Genomic DNA, 21,273 nt, shown 5'->3' with positions numbered 1-21,273 from the left:
TACCTATCGGACATCTACATTTATGGTAGGTACAAAACTGTACTTTCTGCATGGGTTTCTACAGGAAAATAGCCAATTTTCAAGTGTGTTGTGCAAGTTTTGCAATTTTTTTTAAAGGTTATGACTGCAACAGTGATTTATGAAGAGCATAGGGCTTACTACATTAGAGCAGGGTCATTGTTCCAGTAGATTTCCTTCCCCTGATGTTCTTCGTGTTTCACTGTTGCAGGCATTACATTTGGATTATCTGCTTGCAGTAGCCCTCAGTCGGCCTGATTAACAAAGTCTTTGGCCCTGCATTGGTTATTGTCCCTTCTTCCATGACGTCAGGTTGTCAGGGGTGTAAAACATGCAGCCGACACCATTACATCAGTCTTTCTTGCCGTGCGGTGCCCAACGCAGAAGCAGATGCTATTACTCTCTGCTCATAGCCATTTTTTTCTGGGGTGCTGGAATTCTTTGTTATGTGTGATTTATTGCTGGGGGGAGGACAGGCTGTTTCCTGATGGAAATCCTGACACACTCATTTGGATATCTGTCCAGGGGGCAGCCTAGTAACTGCTGTGCCTAGGGCTCCTTATGAAGGAACTGAAGATGGCATGAGCTGTCACACTGCAAGCATAATGAGGTCTGTAAGAAGGAATCATCATCCCAGCCTGGGAAAGGGTACAAAGCTCTAGAATTCTGGTTGCAATTAGACCTCAGCCGTGACTGAGTTCCCAACTGTTATGACTGCAACAGTGATTGTTCAGTTTCTGCTTTTATATTAATTTCTTACACAGCTGTACTTTACTGTTTAGGATCAGAACCAGTCATTAAGGATCATTATACACAGCGGGTGAAAGTTGGTATGAGGAGTAGAATTAATTTGTTACCAAGAATAGTAGCTGACAACTAACGTGGGCAGACTCTAAAAAAAATTTGATACTTGCTGTGTTCAGGGTTGACCTTAACATTTTCTTTTGGCTTTTGTTGAACCCTTAGGAAAGTGCAGACTGAATGTTGTATCCATAGTGTGTGCTGACATGGCTGTCCAAGTCATTGGTTGAGTTTCTAGATAATTTCATTTTATCTTCATTTTATGAAAGTTAATACTTTGCAATGTTTCCTGTTTCTTAAGCAGTTGTTCTAAATACCATTAGTTTTATTCAGACAACTTTTCTGGATGCAGACTTTGTGGTATGTTGAGCTATTATTTATTGTCATTGCCCCTTTAACGGCAGAGTTATTTCACGCCAGTCATAACTGCTTGATCAAAGTGGTGTGTGAATTAACCCTAAATCTGTCAGTTCACAACTCTACCCCCTCCCCCAGTCATTTCGCAACTTGAGGATTGCTGCCTAATATTGGGTTATACTTTTTGCTGTGACAGGGCACGCCTGCACTGAAGTAACTTTTTTTGTGTAATTTGATCTTTCTGTTGTCATGGAAGACAGCATGGAGTCATTGGCTGGTCACCTTCATGACACCCATGGAGTACTGGTATAAGCCCAGTGTCTCTGGAATATCACTGCAGCAGATCTGTGCCACAACCGCTTGGTTCAACATTCCATTTACGTCTAAACCTAATAGCTTGGATGTGACACCTAGGGAGAGACTGATCCTTCCAGGCCTGATTCCTTAGTTTTATCATATTTTCCTCACTGGTTGTCATCCTTGCAGTGATCTCAGTAACTTGTGATTCTTTTCCTGCTGTGTCTTCAGCTCAGCTACAGTCTTGTCTCTAGTAACTACTTGTGCATATAGTACTAGATGACAGAGATAACCTTGGACATAAAGATGTTCTTCGTGTTTCACTGTTGCAGTCATTACATTTGGGTTATCCTGCTGGCAGGTTGCCCTCAGTCGGCCTGAATTCTAAAGTCTTGGATCCTGCGTCGGTTGCTGTCGCCTCTTCCCTGGCGTCAGGTCATCAGGGGTATAAAAGATGCAGCCGACAACATTTTATTCAGTCTTTCTTGCCGTGCCCTGCCCGAAGCAGAAACCGTTCGTAAGTGCCGGTCGGCTGACTCCTGAGATTTTCGTGTTCGAGTTTCAGATCCGAAGTCTTCATTCCCCGTTGGGGAAACTTTTTTTCTTGCTCCAGACCGATGTCAGAAAAAGTTAATTGTATTTCTTGTTTGAAGCAAATACCTCATAAGGACTTTCATTCTTACTGTATTCCTTGCCTAGGCCCTGACCACGACGTTGCTAGTTGTAGGTTTTGTGCTAGATTTAACCAACGCACTATTAAGCGTCGGTACGACCCGTGGAGTTGGTGGTGCGGTAGCGTTGTCGCCTTACAGTAAGACACTGTCCGGTTAGATTCACAGCTAGAGCGTCTTCTGCGTGGAGACATTCGTGAATGGGCATACCTTCGTTGAATGTTGTGCGTTAGAGCTGGTAACTTGGCACATAAAAATCAACTACCAATCATTAGCGGACCAGAGTTCCGCTGTGGCAACCCCTAACCGGGAAAAGCCGAAAGACACAAAACAAAACTATTAAGCGTCGGTACGATTTTGCATTAAGCTATTTTGGATGAAGATTTAATTATACAATGTCATCGGACAGCCATCCAACTACCGCAGGTCACAAAAAAACGCAAAGAAAACGACAGGTAACCGAGGTCCAAAACCGAAGACGAAGCTTCTCCTAAGCAAGTTCTCAGTGAGGCACTTTCGCAGTCCCTGACGACCACTACTTTAGAGTCGCAGGTCGCCACCGACTCCCACGTGGAGTCGACCAGACCACTGGAAACTCAAGGTATTGAAGCCTCTGAGATTTTCCCCTCAGATGGGTCTGGAGCCGCTGAGCAGGCATCTGCTTCTGAGGGTGTATTCAGACCTAAACAGTTATATATTAAACCGACTACAAAGACTAAAACACCTTTAAAGGCAATGAAACAAGTTCACCAGCCACAAGGACAGGCCTCCATGCCCAAAAAACAGATGCCCGAAGCAGAAGCAGTTTGCAAGTGCCGGTCGGCCGACTCCTGAAATTTTCTTGTTCGAATTTCAGATCCGAAGTCTTCATTAAAAGCTAAGTACCCCGTTGGGGAAAACTTTTTTCTTGCTGCAGACCGATGTCAGAAAAAGTTAATAATTGTATTTCTTGTGGGAAGCAAATACCTCGTAAGGATTTTCATTCTTATTGTATTCCTTGCCTAGGCCCTGACCACGACGTTACTTGTTGTCAGTTTTGTGCTAGATTTAACCAGCGCATTATAAAGCGCCAGTACAATTTTGCAGTTCACTATTTTGGCAGAAGATTTAATTACATGATGCCGTCGGATAGCCAACCGATTACCGCAATTCACAAGAAACGCAGAGAAAAGGGAAAGGACAGGCATCTGAGGTCTAAAACCGACGACGAGGCTTCTTCTAAGCCAGTCACCGGCTCTCAGTGAGGTGCTTTCGCAGTCCCTGACGCCCGCTACTTTGGACCCGCAGGCCACTATAGACTCCCACGTGGAGTCGCCTAGGCTGCTGGAAGCTCAAGGTAATGGACCTTCGGAAACTATTCCCTCAGATTGGTCCCAGAGCCGCTGAGCAGGCATTGGCTTCTGAGGGTGTTTTCAGACCTACTCAATTGTACATTAAAGCGACTCCAGCTACAAAGGCAAAGACTAAAGCATCTTTAAAGACAAAGAAACAAGTACAACAGCCTCATGGTCAGGCCTCCATGCCCAAAAAACAGATGCTCAAAATGGCCGAAGACTTAATTACTTTGATCAGGGGTTCCCATCCCCCTCCTGATAAGAGGCCTAGGCAAGAGACAGAATATGAATCTTCAGATCAGGTTTCCATTTCTTCAGATTCCATCAGGAATACTCTCTTCCTCCCTATGAGGATTCTGATGCTGAAGAATCTATCCCTTCAGCCTCTCCTCCTGAGGATTACTCTTTTGGGGAAACCTTGCATACCATGAGGGAACATTTCCACTGGGAGAGCCAAGATTATTCTGAATCTAAGAAAAGGCTCAGGGACTTCCTTTTACTCCCACAACACAGGCCCCTAGCTATTCCGCCTGTGTTAGACATTGTAGATGATGTATTTTCAGAGTCCAGTCTGACCCCTGACTCCTTACTTCCAGCTCCTGTTAAGCCAGACAGGTACTACTGGGTGCCTGACTCTCATAAATTCCTTTTCAAAAACCCAGCTGCTGACCCAGAAACTATTTCTCAGGGTCCCAGAGGGGTCAAGGCATCCACTGCAAAAAACCCTACCCCCTCCAACAGGGATTCTAGGGCATTAGACAGATGGGGAAAGAAGATTTACACCTCTGCTACCTTGGCTATAAGAGCTTTAAATTGTCAGTTTCATATGCTCAAATGTCAGCAATATATTATGTCACTGCTTAAACAGAAAATGTTGATAAATTCTGAAGGTGCAGGAAACAAAGAAATGCAGGATTTATTGCATGCAGCTGAGCAAGTTGGAAAGCATACTTTGCAATGTGGTTTTGATTCTTTGGAGGCCTCCTGCAGGGCCGCTGTCATGGGTTCTGGCACTAGGAGGCATGCCTGGTTAAAGGAACAAAATTTACCAGATCATGTTAAAGCAAAATTATTAGATGCTCCTTTACAGCATGATACTTTGTTTGGTGTTAAAACAGAAGAGGTGTTAAAGAAAATGGAGGACAAAAATAAATCTATGGAAACAGTCAGTGATTTCTTGCAGGTACAGCCTCCAAGATTTAGCAGACACTGGCCTACAAAGAATTGGTCCTTTCCAGTGTCAGACAGACCACAAAGGGGCAGATACAGACGCCCAAGAGGCAGATCCCAGCACCAAGGTTCATACAGGTCTAAAGAATGGGGTGCTTCTACCTCCAAAAGTGGAGAAAACAAATCACAGCCTTACAGGAAACCGTCCCAATGACTTTCCCCTGCCTGCGCCAAGCACTTATCTTCTGGCAGCACCTTTAGGGGGAAAACCAGCACTTTTTTCTCAAAATTGGCACATAATAACGCAGGACAAATGGGTCTTAGCGTGTCACAGGGCTACAAGTTTCACTTTCATACCCTGCCAAGGGCAAACGGTTGGCCAGACCTACCAAAACAACAATGGGCAGAGACACAAAAACAAGTCTCATCCCTCATGGACATGAGGGCCATTCAACAAGTACCAGAACAAGAGCAGGGACCAGGATTTTATTCAAGACTGTTCTTGGTACCCAGAAAGGACAAAGCCTGGAGACCAGCACTGGACCTATCTATTCTAAACACTTGTCTGGATATACCAAAATTCAAAATGTTGACCTTACAGCAGCTTCTGCCCATGCTGGGCAAGAAGGCTTGGCTTGTGACTTTAGACCTAAAAGAGGCATACCTGCATGTCCCAGTCAGACAAACATGCAGAAGATACCTCAGATTCAAAGCTGGCTCAATGCACTACCAATTCTCTGCACTGCCCTTTGGCTTATCTACTGCTCCCAGGGTCTTCACAAAGTGCCTGGCACCGGTAATTGCATTCTGCAGACAAAGAGGAATGCAAATATATCCTTACTTGGACGACTGCCTCATACAAGCAGTGAGCAAGGACATTCTACTACAGCATCTGGCGTTTGTAAAGAGATTGCTACTATGCCTAGGGTACACAGTCAACGAACAGAAATCAAAACTAGTACCCTCTCAGGAGATATTATTCCTGGGTGCAAGCTTAAATACAACTGCCCAGATGGCTTATCTCATGCCAGACAAACAACAAAGGCCCAGTTATCTGCAAGAAAAGTTCTGCAGGCTTTGGGCTTCATGGCATCCTGCATTCTCCTAATTCCATATGCAAAAGACTTCATATGGGGAAACTTCAATAGTACCTAAAAAGTGTTTGGACTCAGCATTGCCACAGCCTGGAAACAATAATTACTCTCATTCCCTGCCTGCAACAGGAGTTTTGATGTTTGGCGAAGGCCTGTCACCAGAACAAGGGACAGCCATTCACCTTACCCCCAGCCAGGCAGACATTGACAACGGATGCATCAGATTATGCCTGGGGGGCACACATGGCAGGAAGATGTATTCAAGGCACATGGTCCACCAACCAAATGCATCTACATATCAATCAAAAAGAGATGCTAGCTGTTCAGAATACCTGACAGCCCTCAAGGACCTACTTCATCCGGGACAACTACTGATAAAGACAGACAATACCACGGTCATGTTGTATATAAACAAGCAGGGAGACACTCATTCTTACCCCCTCTGCAGACTAGCCATGACTTTGTGGGACACAGCATTGACTTACCAAGTACATCTGCAGGCACAATTCCTGCCAGGAAAGATAAATACTCTGGCAAATGAACTAAGCAGAAACCTCATGGATCCCCACGAGTGGAAATTGGATCCGCAAGTCTTCAACATGACAACAAGAAAATGGGGATGCCCGGACATAGATCTATTTGCCTCTCCTCACAACTGCCAACTAAATCTTTCAGCTGGAAAAACTTAACAGTATATGCCTTTCCTCCTCCCCAAGGTACCACTAAAGGTCAGACAAGAGAAGCCAAACATGATACTGATTGCCCCAGACTGGCCCCGCCAGTGCTAGTATCCAATCCTAAGGAACTTGTCTCAGTGCCCATCCTGGACCTTACCTCAAATACCTCACCTACTGTCCCAACAAAACAGTCAGATCCTGCACAGCCAACTCAAGACCTTAAATCTGGCAACATAGCGGATAATGTAGTCATACAAAACACACCTCTCACTAAAGCGGTGATGGATGTCATTTTGGAGGCCAGGAGGCCTAGTACTAGAAAATCTTATGCTGGAAAATGGAAGAGATTCTGTGCCTGGAACCAGGCACAAGGAATTGACACAGCAGTACCAAATATTACTCAGATTTTTGCAATACATAACTGAGATGCTGGACAAAGGCCTATCCTTTTCATCAGTTAAAATTCATGCCTCTGCCATTTCGGCTCATTACAGTACAGAGCCACCAATCTTTTCTCATCCTTTATTAAGGCAATACCTCAGAGGAGCCAAAAACTTAAGGCCTCCAAGGAGTTCACCAGTACCTGCATGGGACCTCAATTATGTTTTGGAAAAACTCACTCTGCCCCCTTTTGAGCCAGCCACTACAGCTGATATAAAGTTTTTATCTTGGAAAACAGCTCTGCTCCTAGCAATAACCTCTGCAAGACGAGTCTCAGAGCTACAGGCACTCATGGCTGTGGAACCTTTTATCATTTTTTATCCAGACAGGGTTTCTCTGAGGACAAACCCAACATTTATGCCTAGGGTAATGTCCAGTGTGGCCATTAACCAAACTATTCATCTGCCTACTTTTTATCCAAACCCACGGAATTAGGGGGAGAGAATTCTGCATTCTTTGGGCATACACAGACAGCCATGCTTTTACTTGAACAGAACCAAAGCTTTCAGAAAGACTGAGCAACTACTAGTCGCATATGCTGCAGGATCACTAAGAAAGGCTATCTCAAAGCAGACTATTTCAAAGTGGATAGGCCACTGCATTCGTTTCTGCTATTTGCAACATGGCAAGCCAGTGCCTAAGGGCATTAGGCCACATTCAACCAGAGCAGCAGCCACTTCAGCAGCCGTCCTCAGGGGAGTACCAACACCAACCAAAGACATTTTAGAGGCTGCTACCTGGAGTTCAGTACACACCTTTACAAAGCACTATCATTTACCACTCTACTCTAAATCCAGGGTAGGCTTTGCCACTGCAGTTCTGCAGGGCCTCATAGCCACTCCTAATGCTATTTAGCTCCAGCCTCCCAACCATAGCTTTGGGATTCAACCCAAGTGTAATGACTGCAACAGTGAAACACAAAGAACATAGTACAGTTGTGTACACTTACCATAAATGTAGATGTTCGAGTGTATTCACTGTTGCAGTCCAGGTTACCCACCCACCATCCCCCATCTCTTTTTGCTGGAACTTAGCTGCATGTCTCTAATCTATACAACCTATGTGGTGTATTGTAGATGAAGGTATAATATAGTTTGGTGCATGCATGTTTTATTGGCATATTTTTAGCCTTCCCTTTTGGGGGCACCTGACATCTGTGGCAAGAAAAACTGAAGAAAGTGGCATCGGCTGCATCTTTTATACCCCTGGCACACTGACATCAGGGAAGATGCGACAGCAACGACGCCGGACCTAGACTTTGGAATTCAGGCTGACTGAGGGTAGCCTGCCAGCAGGATAACAAGTGTAATGACTGCAACAGTGAATACACTTGAACTTCTACATTTATGGTAAGTGTACACAACTGTACTATTTATTGCATGCAGCTGAACAAGTTGGAAAGCATACTTTGCAAAATGGGTTTGATTCCCTGGAGGCCTCCTGCAGGGCTGCTGTTATGGGTTCTGTCATTAGGAGGCATGCTTGGTTAAAGGAACAAAATCTGCCTTGACCATGTTAAAGCAAAATTATTAGATGCTCCTTTACACCATGATACCTTGTTTGGTGTTAAGGCAGAAGTGTTAAAGAAAATGGAGGACAAAGCTAAATCTATGCAAACGGTCAATGATTTCTTACAGGTACAGCCACCTAGATTTAGCAGACACTGGCCTACAAAGAATTGGTCCTTTCCAGTCTCAGACAGACCTCAAAGGGGCAGATCCAGACGCCCTAGAGGCAGATCACAGCCGCAAGTATCCTACAGGTCTAAGCAGTGGAGTGCTTCTACCTCCAAAGGTGGAGAAGACAAGCACAATCATACAGGAAACAGTCCCAATGACTTCTCCCTGCCTGCACCAAGCACTTATCTTCTGGCAGCACCCTTAGGGGGAAAACTAGCACTTTTTTCTCAAAATTGGCATATTATAACCCAGGACAAATGGGTTCTAGACATAGTGTCACAAGGCTACAAGTTTCATTTCCATGCCCTGCCAAGGGCAAACAGTTGGCCAGACCTGCCAAAAAATCAATGGGCAGAGGCTCAAAAACAAGTCGCATCTCTCATGGACATGAGGGCTATTCAACAAGTGCCACAGCAAGAGCAGGGACATGGATTTTACTCAAGACTGTTCTTGGTACCCAGAAAGGACAAAGCATGGAGACCAATACTGGACCTATCTATTCTAAACACTTTCCTGGATATACCGAAATTCAAGATGTTGACCTTACAGCAGCTTCTGCCCATGATGGGCAGCAAGGCTTGGCTCGTGACTTTAGACCTAAAAGAGGCATACCTGCATGTACCAATCAGACAATCATGCAGAAGATACCTCAGATTCAAGGCTGGCTCAAAGCATTACCAATTCTCTGCACTGCCCTTTGGCTTATCTACTGCGCCCAGGATCTTTACAAAGTGCCTGGCACCAGTAATTGCTTACTGCAGACAAAGAGGAATACAAATATATCCTTACTTGAACGACTGCCTTATAAAAGCAGAGAACAAGGACATTCTACTACAGCATCTGACGTTTGTGATAAGACTTTTAACATACCTAGGGTACACAGTCAACAAAAAGAAATCAAAACTAGTACCCTCTCAAGATATAATATTCCTCGGTGCAAGCTTAAATACAACTGCCCAGATGGCTTTCTCTCTCCAGACAAACAAAGGCAACTGACTACCTATTTCAAGGAAATGGCAACAAAGGCCCAGTTATCTGCAAGAAAAATTCTGCAGGTTTTGGGCTTCATGGTATCCTGCATCTTACTAATTCCATATGCAAGACTGCATATGAGGAAAATTCAATGGTACCTAAAAAGTGTCTGGACACAACATTGCCACAGTCTGGAAACAATGATTACTCTTAATTCCCTGCCTACAACAGGAGTTTCGATGGTGGACAAAGGCTTGTCACCAAAACAAAGGACAGCCATTCTCACTACCCCCAGCCAGGCAGAGCCTAACGACGGATGCTTCAGATTATGCCTGGGGGGGGCACACATGGCAGGAAGAGGCATTCAGGGCACCTGGTCTACAAACCAAAAGCATCTACATATCAATCAAAAAGAGATGCTAGCTGTTAAAAATGCCCTGCCAGCCTTCAAGGACCTACTTCATCCGGGACAACTACTGATAAAGACAGACAACACCATGGTCATGTGGTACATAAACAAGCAGGGGGGCACTCATTCTTATCCCCTGTGCAGACAAGCCATGGCTTAATGGGACACAGCATTGACTTACCAAGTTCATCTGCAGGCACAATTCCTGCCAGGAAAGGAGAATACTCTGGCAGACGAACTAAGCAGAAACCCCATGGACCCCCACGAGTGGCACCTGGATTCACAAGTCTTCAGCATGATAAAGAAATGGGGACACCCGGACATAGATCTATTTGCCTCCCCTCAAAACAATCAACTAAAAAGATTCTGCACAAGGACTTATCACAGACAAGCTTGGAAAATGGATGCCTTATCTTTCAACTGGACAAACCTATCAGTATATGCCTTTCCTCCACTGCCTCTTCTCCCCAAGGTACTCCTAAAGGTCAGGCAGGAGAAACCAAAAATGATTCTGATTGCCCCAGACTGGCCACGCCAGTACTGGTATCCGATCTTAAGGAACTTGTCCCAATGCCCTGACTGGACCTTACCTCAAATACCTCAGCTACTGTCCCAGCAAAACAATCAGATTCTGCACAGCCAACTCAGGACCCTAAACCTGGCAGCATGGCGGATAATGTAGCCATACAAACCACACCTCTCAGTAAAGCTGTGATAGATGTCATTTTAGAAGCCAGAAGGCCTAGTACTAGAAAATCCTATGCTGGGAAATGGAAGAGATTTTGCGCTTGGAACCAAGCTCAAGGAACTGATACAGCTGTCCAAAATATTCCTCCGATTTTGCAATACTTAACTGAGATGCTGGACAAGGGCCTATCTTTTTCATCAGTCAAAATCCATGCCTCTGCCATTTCGGCTCATTACAATACAGAGCCACCACTCTTTTCTCATCCTTTATTAAGGCGGTACCTCAGAGGAGCCAAAAACTTAAGGCCCCCAAGGAGAACGCCAACACCTGCATGGGACCTCAATTATGTCTTGGAAAAACTCACTTTACCTCTTTTTGAGCCAGCTGCTACTGCGGATATAAAGTTCTTATCTTGGAAAACAACTCTGCTCCTAGCAATAACTTCTGCAAGACGAGTTTCAGAGCTACAGGCTCTCATGGCTGTGGAACCCTTTATCATTTTTTATCCAGACAGGGTCCCTCTGAGAACAAACCCTACATTTATGCCTAAGGTGGTATCCTACATTTATGCCTAAGGTGGTATCCAGTGTAGCACTCAACCAAACAATTCATTTGCCAACTTTTTATCCAAATCCACAGAACAAGGGGGAGAAAATTCTGCATTCTTTGGACGTAGACAGACAACTTAGATTCTACTTGGACAAAACTAAAGTTTTCAGAAAGAACAATTACTAGTGGCATATGCCACAGCATCACAAGGAAAGGCGGTCTCCAAGCAGACTTATTTCAACGTGGGTAGGTCACTGTATTTCGATGTCCTTCAAGGATGCATCTGCAGTCATAACATATGGGTTGTCCTGCCTCAGGCAGCCCCTCGGTCGGCCGGATTCCAAAGTCTGGGTCTGGCCTCGGCTGATGTCGCACTTTCCCCGACGTCGGAGCGTCTGGGGTATAAAAGCATCAGCCGACGCCATTTTCCTCAGTCTTTCTTGCCGCGCAGTGCCTGAAGCAGAAGCAGTTCGCAAGTGCCGGTCGGTCAGATCCTGTGATTCAGCTACCGAAGACTTCGAAAAAGCTAAGTACCCCGTTGGGGACTCTTTCTTGCCTCAGCCGATGTCAGATAAAGTAAATAATTGTTTAACTTGTGGGAAACAAATACCTCATAAGGATTTCCACTCTTACTGCCTCCCTTGCTTAGGCCCAGACCACGACGTCTCGGCCTGTTCAGCCTGTGCTTCCTTCAACCGACGAACTCTTAGACGTTGGTCGGAGTTTGCAGAGGAATTCTTTGGGGCTAATTTTGCATATAAGATGCCGTCGGAGACTCCGACATCGCATTTGGTGAAAAAACGGAAGGACAAGGACCGACACTCGCGGTCCGCGGTTTTGGCTGAAACCACAGTAAGGCCTACCGCGAGTGTCTCTGTTTCGGCCGAAACCAAGTCCTCGGAACTTCCTTTAACCGAATCCACTCAACCGACCACCGCGGCCCTGGAGGCCCCGGCTGAGTCGGCTACTGAGCTGCCTACCGAAACCAGTGTCCAGGAAATGTCCGACACCATTCCTTTGGACAAGTCTACTCCTGCACGTGGTGCAGCAAGACCCCCTGCTTCCATGTCCATTAAGGCTTTTTCCAGGGCTAAAACTGCTAAACTTCCTAAAGCTTTGCCTCCCAAGACTACCTCTCAGAGACCTCCTTCTAGTTCTCAGATCCTCAGCCTTGCAGAGGATCTTATTTCTTTAATTAGAGGTTCTCAGCCTCACCCGGACAGGGGCTCTCACCCACCACCAGACAAAAGGCCCAGGACTGAGCCCTCTGACCAACACTCTTCAGATGAGTCTACGGATGGATCTGAGTTGTCAGATCACCAGGAGGAGGCTTATTCGGCCTACGAGGATTCTGATGCTGAAGAATCTATCCCTTCGGCCTCCCCTCCTGAAGAGTTTTCTTTTGGTGAGACACTATACTCCATGAGAGAACATTTTCAATGGCAGGGTCAGGATTTTTCTGATTCCAGAAAGAGATTAAGGACCTTTTTGCATTTACCTCAGCATAGGCCCTTAGCTATACCTCCTGTTTTGAATGTTATTGATGATGTGTACAATGATGTTAGTACAGCCCCTGATTCTCTCCCTCCGGCACCTGCCAAACCTGATAGATACTACAGGGTCCCGGATTCTCATTTACATCTGTACAAGGCCCATTCTGCAGACCCAGATACTATTTCTCAGGGCCCTAAAGGGGTTGCAGCTGCCACTGCCAAAAATCCTCTACCTTCTGAAAGGGAATCTAGAGCTTAAGAGAGATGGGGAAAGAAGGTATATACTTCTGCAACTCTTTCCGTGAGGGCATTAAACTGTCAATTTCATATGATACAGTACCAAGAGTATTTGTTAGATGAATTGCATAAGAAGCTTTCTTCTTCTGAACCCCTTGACCATAAATCCCTTCAGGATCTGGTACATAACTCACAGCAGGTTAGTAATCATTTTTTGCAGTGTGGTTATGATGCACTGGAAGCTTCATGTAGGTCAGCTATGACTGGGGCAGTTATTCGTAGGCATGCCTGGCTGAAGGAACAATCTTTACCAGACCATGTTAAAGCTAAACTCCTGGATGCTCCAATGGAAAAACAAAAATTATTTGGCTCCTCTGCTCAGGAGGTCTTAAATAAGTTTGAAGAAAAGGCAAAATCTGTGCAAACAGTTAAGGACTTTCTGCAAATACAACCACCGAGATTCAGCAGAAACTGGCCTACTAAGAATTGGTCCTTTCCAGACTCAGACAGATCCCAGAGGGGCAGGAACAGGCGTCCCAGAGGTAGAGGGCAAGCTAGAGGCTCCTACAGAGGCCGTTAGTGGCAGCCTACCAACCAGAGAGGTAGTGCAGGAACAGCAACAACAACTACTACACCTGGACAGACTCAATGACTTTCCTTTGATTCCGCCAACCAGGGCTCAATTGGAAGCACCCTTGGGCGGAAAGCTTTCTTTATTCTCAAAAAAACTGGCATTATATTACAAGGGACACATGGACACTGCAAATAATAGACAAAGGATACAGGTTCCACTTCCACACTTTGCCAAGAAGAAACGGAATGCCAAACCTGCCACCAAATCAGAGGGCAGAGGCTTTAAAGCAGATCAACAACTTAATTCAAATGAAAGCCATAGAAAAGGTACCTCTTTCAGAACAAGGCCAAGGATTTTACTCCAGATTATTCCTTGTTCCAAGAAAAGAAAATCAATGGAGGCCTATTCTCGACCTGTCCGCACTGAATACTTACCTCATTGTGCCAAAATTCAAGATGCTGACCCTACAGCAACTTCTTCCCATGCTGGGCAAGGAGTCTTGGCTGGTGACTCTAGATCTCAAGGAGGCATACCTGCATGTCCCTATTCGACAAAGTTGCAGAAGACACCTCAGATTTCTTGCAGGATCAGAGCATTATCAATTCTCAGCATTGCCCTTTGGCTTATCTACTGCGCCCAGAGTATTCACGAAATGCCTGGCATCAGTAATTGCACACTGCAGACTTCAGGGGATTCAAATCTACCCATATCTGGACGACTGCCTTATACAAGCGGACAATAAGAAAAATTTGATAAAGGACTTGGCCTATGCCATCCACCTACTACAGGCCTTGGGATACACAGTCAACATCCAAAAATCAAGACTTGTTCCATCCCAAAGGATAACCTTTTTGGGTGCAGATCTAGACACAACCACCCAAATGGCCTTTCTCACAGAAGAAAAACAAAAACAGCTTCCGGATTATTTCATGAATCTGACAAGACAAACTCAGCTAACTGCAAGGAAAATCCTGCAGGCCCTGGGTTACATGGCATCCTGCATAATTCTGATTCCACAAGCCAGGCTGCATATGAGAAAATTACAATGGTACCTAAGGAGTGTATGGTCTCAGCACAGTCGCAGTTTGGAAACTTTGATACCAATCATTCCTTGCCTTCAAAAGGAATTCCTGTGGTGGGCTCAAGCCTGCCAGTCCAACAGAGGGTTGCCTTTCAACAAACCAAAAACAAAACAAACCATCACCACGGACGCTTCAGACCGAGGATGGGGAGCACACATGGAGAGCAAATATATCCAAGGCCTATGGTCTCAAGGGCAGCTGCGCATGCACATAAACCAAAAGGAAATGCTGGCAGTGATACACACAATCGAGGCCTTCAAACCTTTCCTCCATCAAGGCCACCTGTTAATAAGGACAGACAACACCATGGTCATGTGGTACATAAACAAGCAGGGAGGCACGCATTCCTACCCTCTATGCAGGCTGGCCATGAATCTATGGGAACTATGCTTGAAACTCAATATCCAACCACAGTCCCAGTTCGTGCCAGGGAAAGAAAATGCACTGGCAGACAGCTTAAGCAGAACTACCATGGATGCACACGAATGGATGCTGCACCCAGACATCTTTCTACTCATAACAAAAGCATGGGGAAAGCCGGAGATAGATCTGTTCGCCTCGCCCCATAATCATCAACTGAAGACATTCTGCTCAAGGACATACCACCCACAAGCTTGGAGGGTGGACTCTCTCTCTTTCAGCTGGAAAACTCTAAAAGTATATGCCTTCCCACCTCTCCCATTAATGTCCAAGGTTTTACTGAAGATCAGGGCAGAACAGCCAAGAGTGATTCTGATAGCTCCAGACTGGCCAAGGCAGCACTGGTACCCACTATTGAGGAGCATGTCACAGACGAAACCATGGCCTCTCCCCCTATGGCCTCTTCTTCTGACGCAGAACAATTTCAAGGTCATGCATCCCAACTTGAAAACATTGCAGCTAACTGCCTGGAAAATTCCATAAACCCCCCTCAAAATAACTTATCACAGAGAGTAAAGGACATTATTATGGAAGCTCGCCGGCCTTCCACAAGGAAGACATACTCAGCAAAATGGAAAAGATTTCTCATTTGGAACACAACAAAAGGCTTAGAAGTGACAGTGGCGAGCATGACACATATTCTGGAATACTTAGCAGAATTGTTCCACAATGGCCTGTCCTATTCTTCCATTAAGATTCATGCCTCAGCAATTTCAGCAGAATACAATGTTGATCCACCTATCTTCTCGCACCCTCTCCTCAGGCAATTTCTGAGAGGAATCAAAAACATCAATCCTCCAAGGAAACCCCCTTTACCTACTTGGGATCTCAACTTTGTGCTGGAGAAACTAACACTTCCTCCCTTTGAACCAGCAGCATCGGCGGATCTACAGTTTCTGTCTTGGAAAACTGCATCCCTTCTGGCCATAACTTCAACAAGAAGAGTATCTGAGTTACAAGCTTTAATGGCAGTACAGCCATTTCTTATCTTCCATCAGGACAGAGTTTCACTAAGAACCAATCCTACTTTTATGCCAAAGGTGGTATCTAGGGTATCCCTGAACCAAGCTATTCACTTGCCTACATTCTTCCCAAATCCACAAAATAGAGGGGAAAAACTTCTACACACTCTGGATATACACAGACAACTACGCTACTACTTGGACAGAACTAAAAGTTACAGAAAGACTGACCAACTCCTTGTAGCATATGCTGCTGGGGTACAAGGAAAAGCAATTTCCAAACAGACAATTTCAAAGTGGATAGGAAATTGCATTCGATTTTGTTACTCCTTTCATGGAAAGACGGTTCCTGCAAACATCAGGCCTCATTCCACTAGGGCCACAGCCACCACTACAGCCTTCCTAAGAGGGGTGGCTACCAAGGACATTTTAGAAGCTGCTACATGGAGCTCCATGCATACTTTTGCCAAACATTACAATTTACCTTTATACTCCAGATCCAGAGCAGGTTTTGCTACAGCAGTCCTGCAGGGTATCTTAACTACACCATCCTTTTCTTAGTACCTCCTCCCCCAGATTGGCTATGGTATTCTACCCATATGTTATGACTGCAGATGCATCCTTGAAGGACATAGTACAGTTTTGTACCTACCATAAATGTAGATGTCCGATAGGTATGCATCTGCAGTCAGGTTTACCCTCCCTCCTACCCCTCTGTGGTATTCCTAGGGTACTTACCCCTCCATTAGCTAGCTGGGGATCTGTTATGGTGTATTTGTATATATATGTATATATTTTTTGGAAAATGTTTGGAATTTATTGCATTCCTCCAAATTTGGCCTTCCTAGAGGGCACCTGGCATCTGGGGCAAGAAACACTGAGGAAAATGGCGTCGGCTGATGCTTTTATACCCCAGACGCTCTGATGTTGGGGAAAGTGCGACATCAGCCGAGGCCAGACCCAGACTTTGGAATCCGGCCGACCGAGGGGCTGCCTGAGGCAGGACAAACCCATATGTTATGACTGCAGATGCATACCTATCGGACATCTACATTTATGGTAGGTATAAAACTGTACTTTTCTGCTACTCACAGCATGGCAAACCAGTGCCTAAGGGCATTAGGCCACATTCAACCAGAGCTGCAGCCACTTCTGCAGCCTTTCTCAGGGGAGTACCAACCAAAGACATTTTAGAGGCTGCTACTTGGAGTTCAGTGCATACCTTTACAAAACATTACAATCTTCCTATTTACTCTGAATCCAGGGCAGGCTTTGCCACTGCAGTTCTGCAGGGCTTCATAGCCACTCCTAATGCTGTTTAGCTCCAGCCACCCAACCATAGCTTTGGGACTCAACCCAAATGTAATGACTGTAACAGTGAAACACGAAGAACATAGTACAGTTGTGTACACTTACCATAAATGTAGATGTTTGAGTGTGTTCACTGTTGCAGTCCAAGTTACCCACCCGCCATCCCCCTTATTTTTGCTGGAACTTATCTTTACTTCTCTAAGCTATACAACCTAGGTGGTGTATTTGCTTATAGATGAAGGTAAAGCTTATTTTGGTGCATGTATGTTTTATTTACATAATTTTAGCCTACTCTTTTGGGGGCACCTGACATCTGGGGCAAGAAAAACTGAATAAAATGGCATTGGCTGCATCTTTTATACCCCTGACAACCTGACGTCAGGGAAGAGGCGACAGCAACCGACGCAGGACCCAAGACTTTGAAATTCAGGCCGACTGAGGGCAACCTTGCCAGCAGGATAACCCAAATGTAATTGCAACAGTGAAGACACTCGAACATCTACATTTATGGTAAGTGTGCACAACTGTACTTTTAGCTTTTCAAACACTGCATGTCAGTGCCATCTCATTCAGCAGATACATTTACTTGTATAGCAGCTACAGTACCTCTCTAGGGTCCTAATATTTTCCTGCATGTTTAGTTGGCTAATTGCATTTTTGCCAGACTGCTTCTGAATTGGGTGAATTGGGCTGACATTCTTGTTGGCAGCATCTTGTTTGACTGCAGATACATTGACTTGACAATTATAAGGATTCCTGATGGCAGCTTGTGTGTGTGTGGGTGTGTGTGTTTTGTGAGGACCACCTGCTTCTTTTTTTACATGGAGCATTTATTTTATTAGCAGCAAGAGAATGTGTTCTACATGAGGTGAAGAGAATTTCTTGACTTAACACCCAGTTTTTGTTTTCCTGCAGGTGCCTGTGGCATCTTGGTTTGATGACATGTCTGACACAGAGCTTCTAGATCTCCTTCCTTTCTTCGAAAAACTGAGCCAAGCGGAAGATGTTTACACAGTCCTGAGACAGCACAGGACTAGCAGCTAGTGAATCCTGATAAGGGTGTCTTGGTCTAATCCTTGCGGAGGTGGGGAATTCCAGAATCATTCCTTCATCTCTTCCTGCCAGGTGGGGCCTTCCTGTTTCCCATCCTACTTAAGATTCCTGTTCACCAACGGAATGACCCGAGGATTGTACAGGCATGAGTTGGACTCCAGAGGGCAGAAGTGAGAAGCACTTCTTAGCAGCAAGAATTATTTCCCTAACACTTGAAGTACCGTCAGAGATGAATTTATATATATATATATATATATATATATATATTTTTTTTTTTTTTAACTACAGAATGTAGAAGAGGATCTAAGAAAGGCAGTTCCAAAGTGCTGAGAACTTTTCTAAACACACAGACTCTAAAATTATCCTACAGTATATAGTTATTTTCATAATTTAAAAAAAGTATTCTTAATATAGGACATTTTAAAGTTTCTGGTTTTAAAATTTGGGGCCCAAGAGGATAGATATGTGTTTGGGGGGGGGGGGGGTTAAGACTTTTTTTTTTTTTTCCAGAATGCGTGTGTGCATTTGCTCATTGTAATGTGAAATTGCACTTCATCTAAATGTTTGCAGACTGGGTCCACTTGTTTTTGGTGTTGATGAAAGTGTAAAATGACCCCACTTACAATCTGTGCCGTACAGATATTATAATTGTTATTACCGTTGGTTAGTAGGTTTATAGTATTGCACAGAGCAGGGTTTGCCGTGCCATTCAAGAACTCAAAAACTTGTGTGCTTAAAAAGTTGATATGTGGTGTGATACTGGGTAAAGTTATGGCATTAGAATCCTTCCAGTCTGAAATGTATTTCATCATTTGTCAGGACCTGATAAGAGCTAGGGTGTCAAGGGCCTAAAATGGTTATGTATTGTGTTGTACTCTTCATCGCCCAACACTTCCTGTGGGGAGGGATGTCAAGCTGTATAAATTCAGAATGCCATAAAGGGCAGGGTCTTTTGTAACACATGCATGCAAACTCATAGCTTTCCAGGAGGAGAAGTAAGAACAGCAGACTTTTGTGACCTGTTTGAATGTTGCTAACATTTTTTTTTAATTTACCTCTTCACTTCCACCCTGAGAATTGGACCATAATGTGGTAACTGAACCATTTCCTTACAGGTGATGCTGACCAATTCAGCTTGCTGACCAAATCAGCCTGCCAGATGAGGCAGAGTAGGTTTGGATACTTGTTTGGAATTGACATCAGGATTTCATTGGTGATGTAAGGTGTAAAAGCCTGTAAAGTGTTTTCATACAGGAAGTGAATAGAACACAGAAATGTCAGAGGTCAGATAGCTGTCATTGTGCCGATTTAGTTTTTCAGCAGTTTTTTTTTATAGCCCAGTGGAAGAATAGCTACTGTTAAGCTGTTCCCAGCACTTAATATTGTCCATAACAAAATTTTTATTTAAAAAAAAAAAAAACTACTGTAATGTTGTTTAATTTAATGCCTTGGCAGTTTCCCTCCATGTATGCATGGAAGCGGTCACAAATTCCTCATATGGATATCGTTGCAAAACTTTGGGTCATTTGAGAAATTGCGTTGTAAAGTGAATGCTGAACCCTTCACCTGCCTTCCACTAGAGACGTCTATCTGTATTATTCAGTGTCAGGAGACATTTGTTCAGCAGCATGTTGTACAGCCAGCAGTTGTGGACCTTGTCATTTTGGTGGTTGTCACATTGCACAGCATGTATGGGAGTCATAGTAGTAAAGTCACCAGACTTCTTCTGAAGAGGCAGAGGCCTTAGACAGAGTGAATGTAAAATACAGGTGGGAACTAAAATACCAGGTTATTTTATCATATTTATTTCAGTTCTGACAGTCTGTGCAGATACAAAGCAAGTTATACCATAAGGTACTCTACTTTTTTTCTCCAAGGAAAATACTCTGCAGCTTTGCGCATCATCATTGTGGCCTTTGGTGTAACTAAACATTTACTTGTACAAATGCTGCTGTAAAGTTCTTCCAGAAATGTATTCCTTTCATTGTTTTGTCTACATGTCTCATGTTGCCTACCTGAGAGTACGTAATCTGTGTATGTAGCTGACAGTAGGAAAACTATGTTTTTCTTAGTGGAGAAGTCGAGTACTTCAAATAAGCTGTGTTTAAGGACCATTGTATTGAAGTTGAAACACCCTGGCTTAAAATATCGACCATTTAGCTGTGACTCAAAATGGAGATTTGTCAAGATTTGTGCACTCTGTACCTGTGGCCTTAAAATGTTGTGTTCTCCTTTGCAAGGTTGTAGTCCAGTTGTGTTTGAATGTGCATCTCTGATTCTGAGGTTGTCAGACATATAGGTACTGTCCTTCCTGTGTGCATTTGTAGACCTGCCCTCTTATGTGCCTTGACCCCACAGATTGTAATTGCACCTTGCTGTGATTCAGATTGTGGGCATATCCCTCTTTAATGTGACTTTACAGAATGGCTTGCACAAGGAAATGAGTCCCTGTGACTTGTACTGAGAATGTAAATGAGTTAGATGCATTCCTATAGCTCATAATTAGACTTGTTCTCCAGCCTCTTCTTTGCAGGAGTCATGATCCGTGTATTTAGTGATACTGTGTAAAAGTCTTCATAAGCACAAAATGAAAAATAAGTGTATCCGTGCATGTTTGGGATGCGTGAAGTGGAGGCTAGCAAGTGGTAATCACAAGGAATGATACTGTTACAAATGTAAAAAATAAATAAATATAAAAAGACACAAGTAATAAATACAAGAAGTAATCTTAAAAGTATCACATAGGGCATAATGAATGAAGAGCCTCCCTAGAACCACAGAAAATCCCATAGCTGTCAAAAATACATTGGGCCTTCCACATAAAAAAAGCATGTATTGCACCATGCAGAAGCAGATCATCTCTAATGCAGAGAAGTAATCAAGTTCTAGAAGAGTTGATTGGTGCATTATTCTTTTTACAAAGTTGCACTGTGTATGCATGATGATTATATATATTTCAGCTTTTAACTGGAAAGAAATACAGT

General features: G+C 44.2%; 1 protein-coding gene across 1 annotated transcript in view; it reads left to right on the top strand.

Annotated features, from left to right (window-relative positions):
• LOC122804932 (carboxy-terminal domain RNA polymerase II polypeptide A small phosphatase 1-like) overlaps nucleotides 1-20,528 on the top strand; it is a 773,332-nt gene extending 752,804 nt beyond the window's left edge. Inside the window, exon 7 of the mRNA XM_044075150.1 lies at nucleotides 18,152-20,528. Within this exon, the coding sequence (XP_043931085.1) occupies nucleotides 18,152-18,280 (129 nt within the window). The 3' untranslated portion in view covers nucleotides 18,281-20,528. The remainder of the gene's footprint in view (nucleotides 1-18,151) is intronic.
• Nucleotides 20,529-21,273: the final 745 nt, after the last annotated feature.

This window comes from Protopterus annectens, chromosome 6.part0 (genome assembly GCF_019279795.1).
Source record: "Protopterus annectens isolate FY-2018-M chromosome 6.part0, PAN1.0, whole genome shotgun sequence".
NCBI lineage: Eukaryota > Metazoa > Chordata > Ceratodontiformes > Protopteridae > Protopterus > Protopterus annectens.
This window is presented reverse-complemented; position numbering and strand designations above follow the sequence as displayed.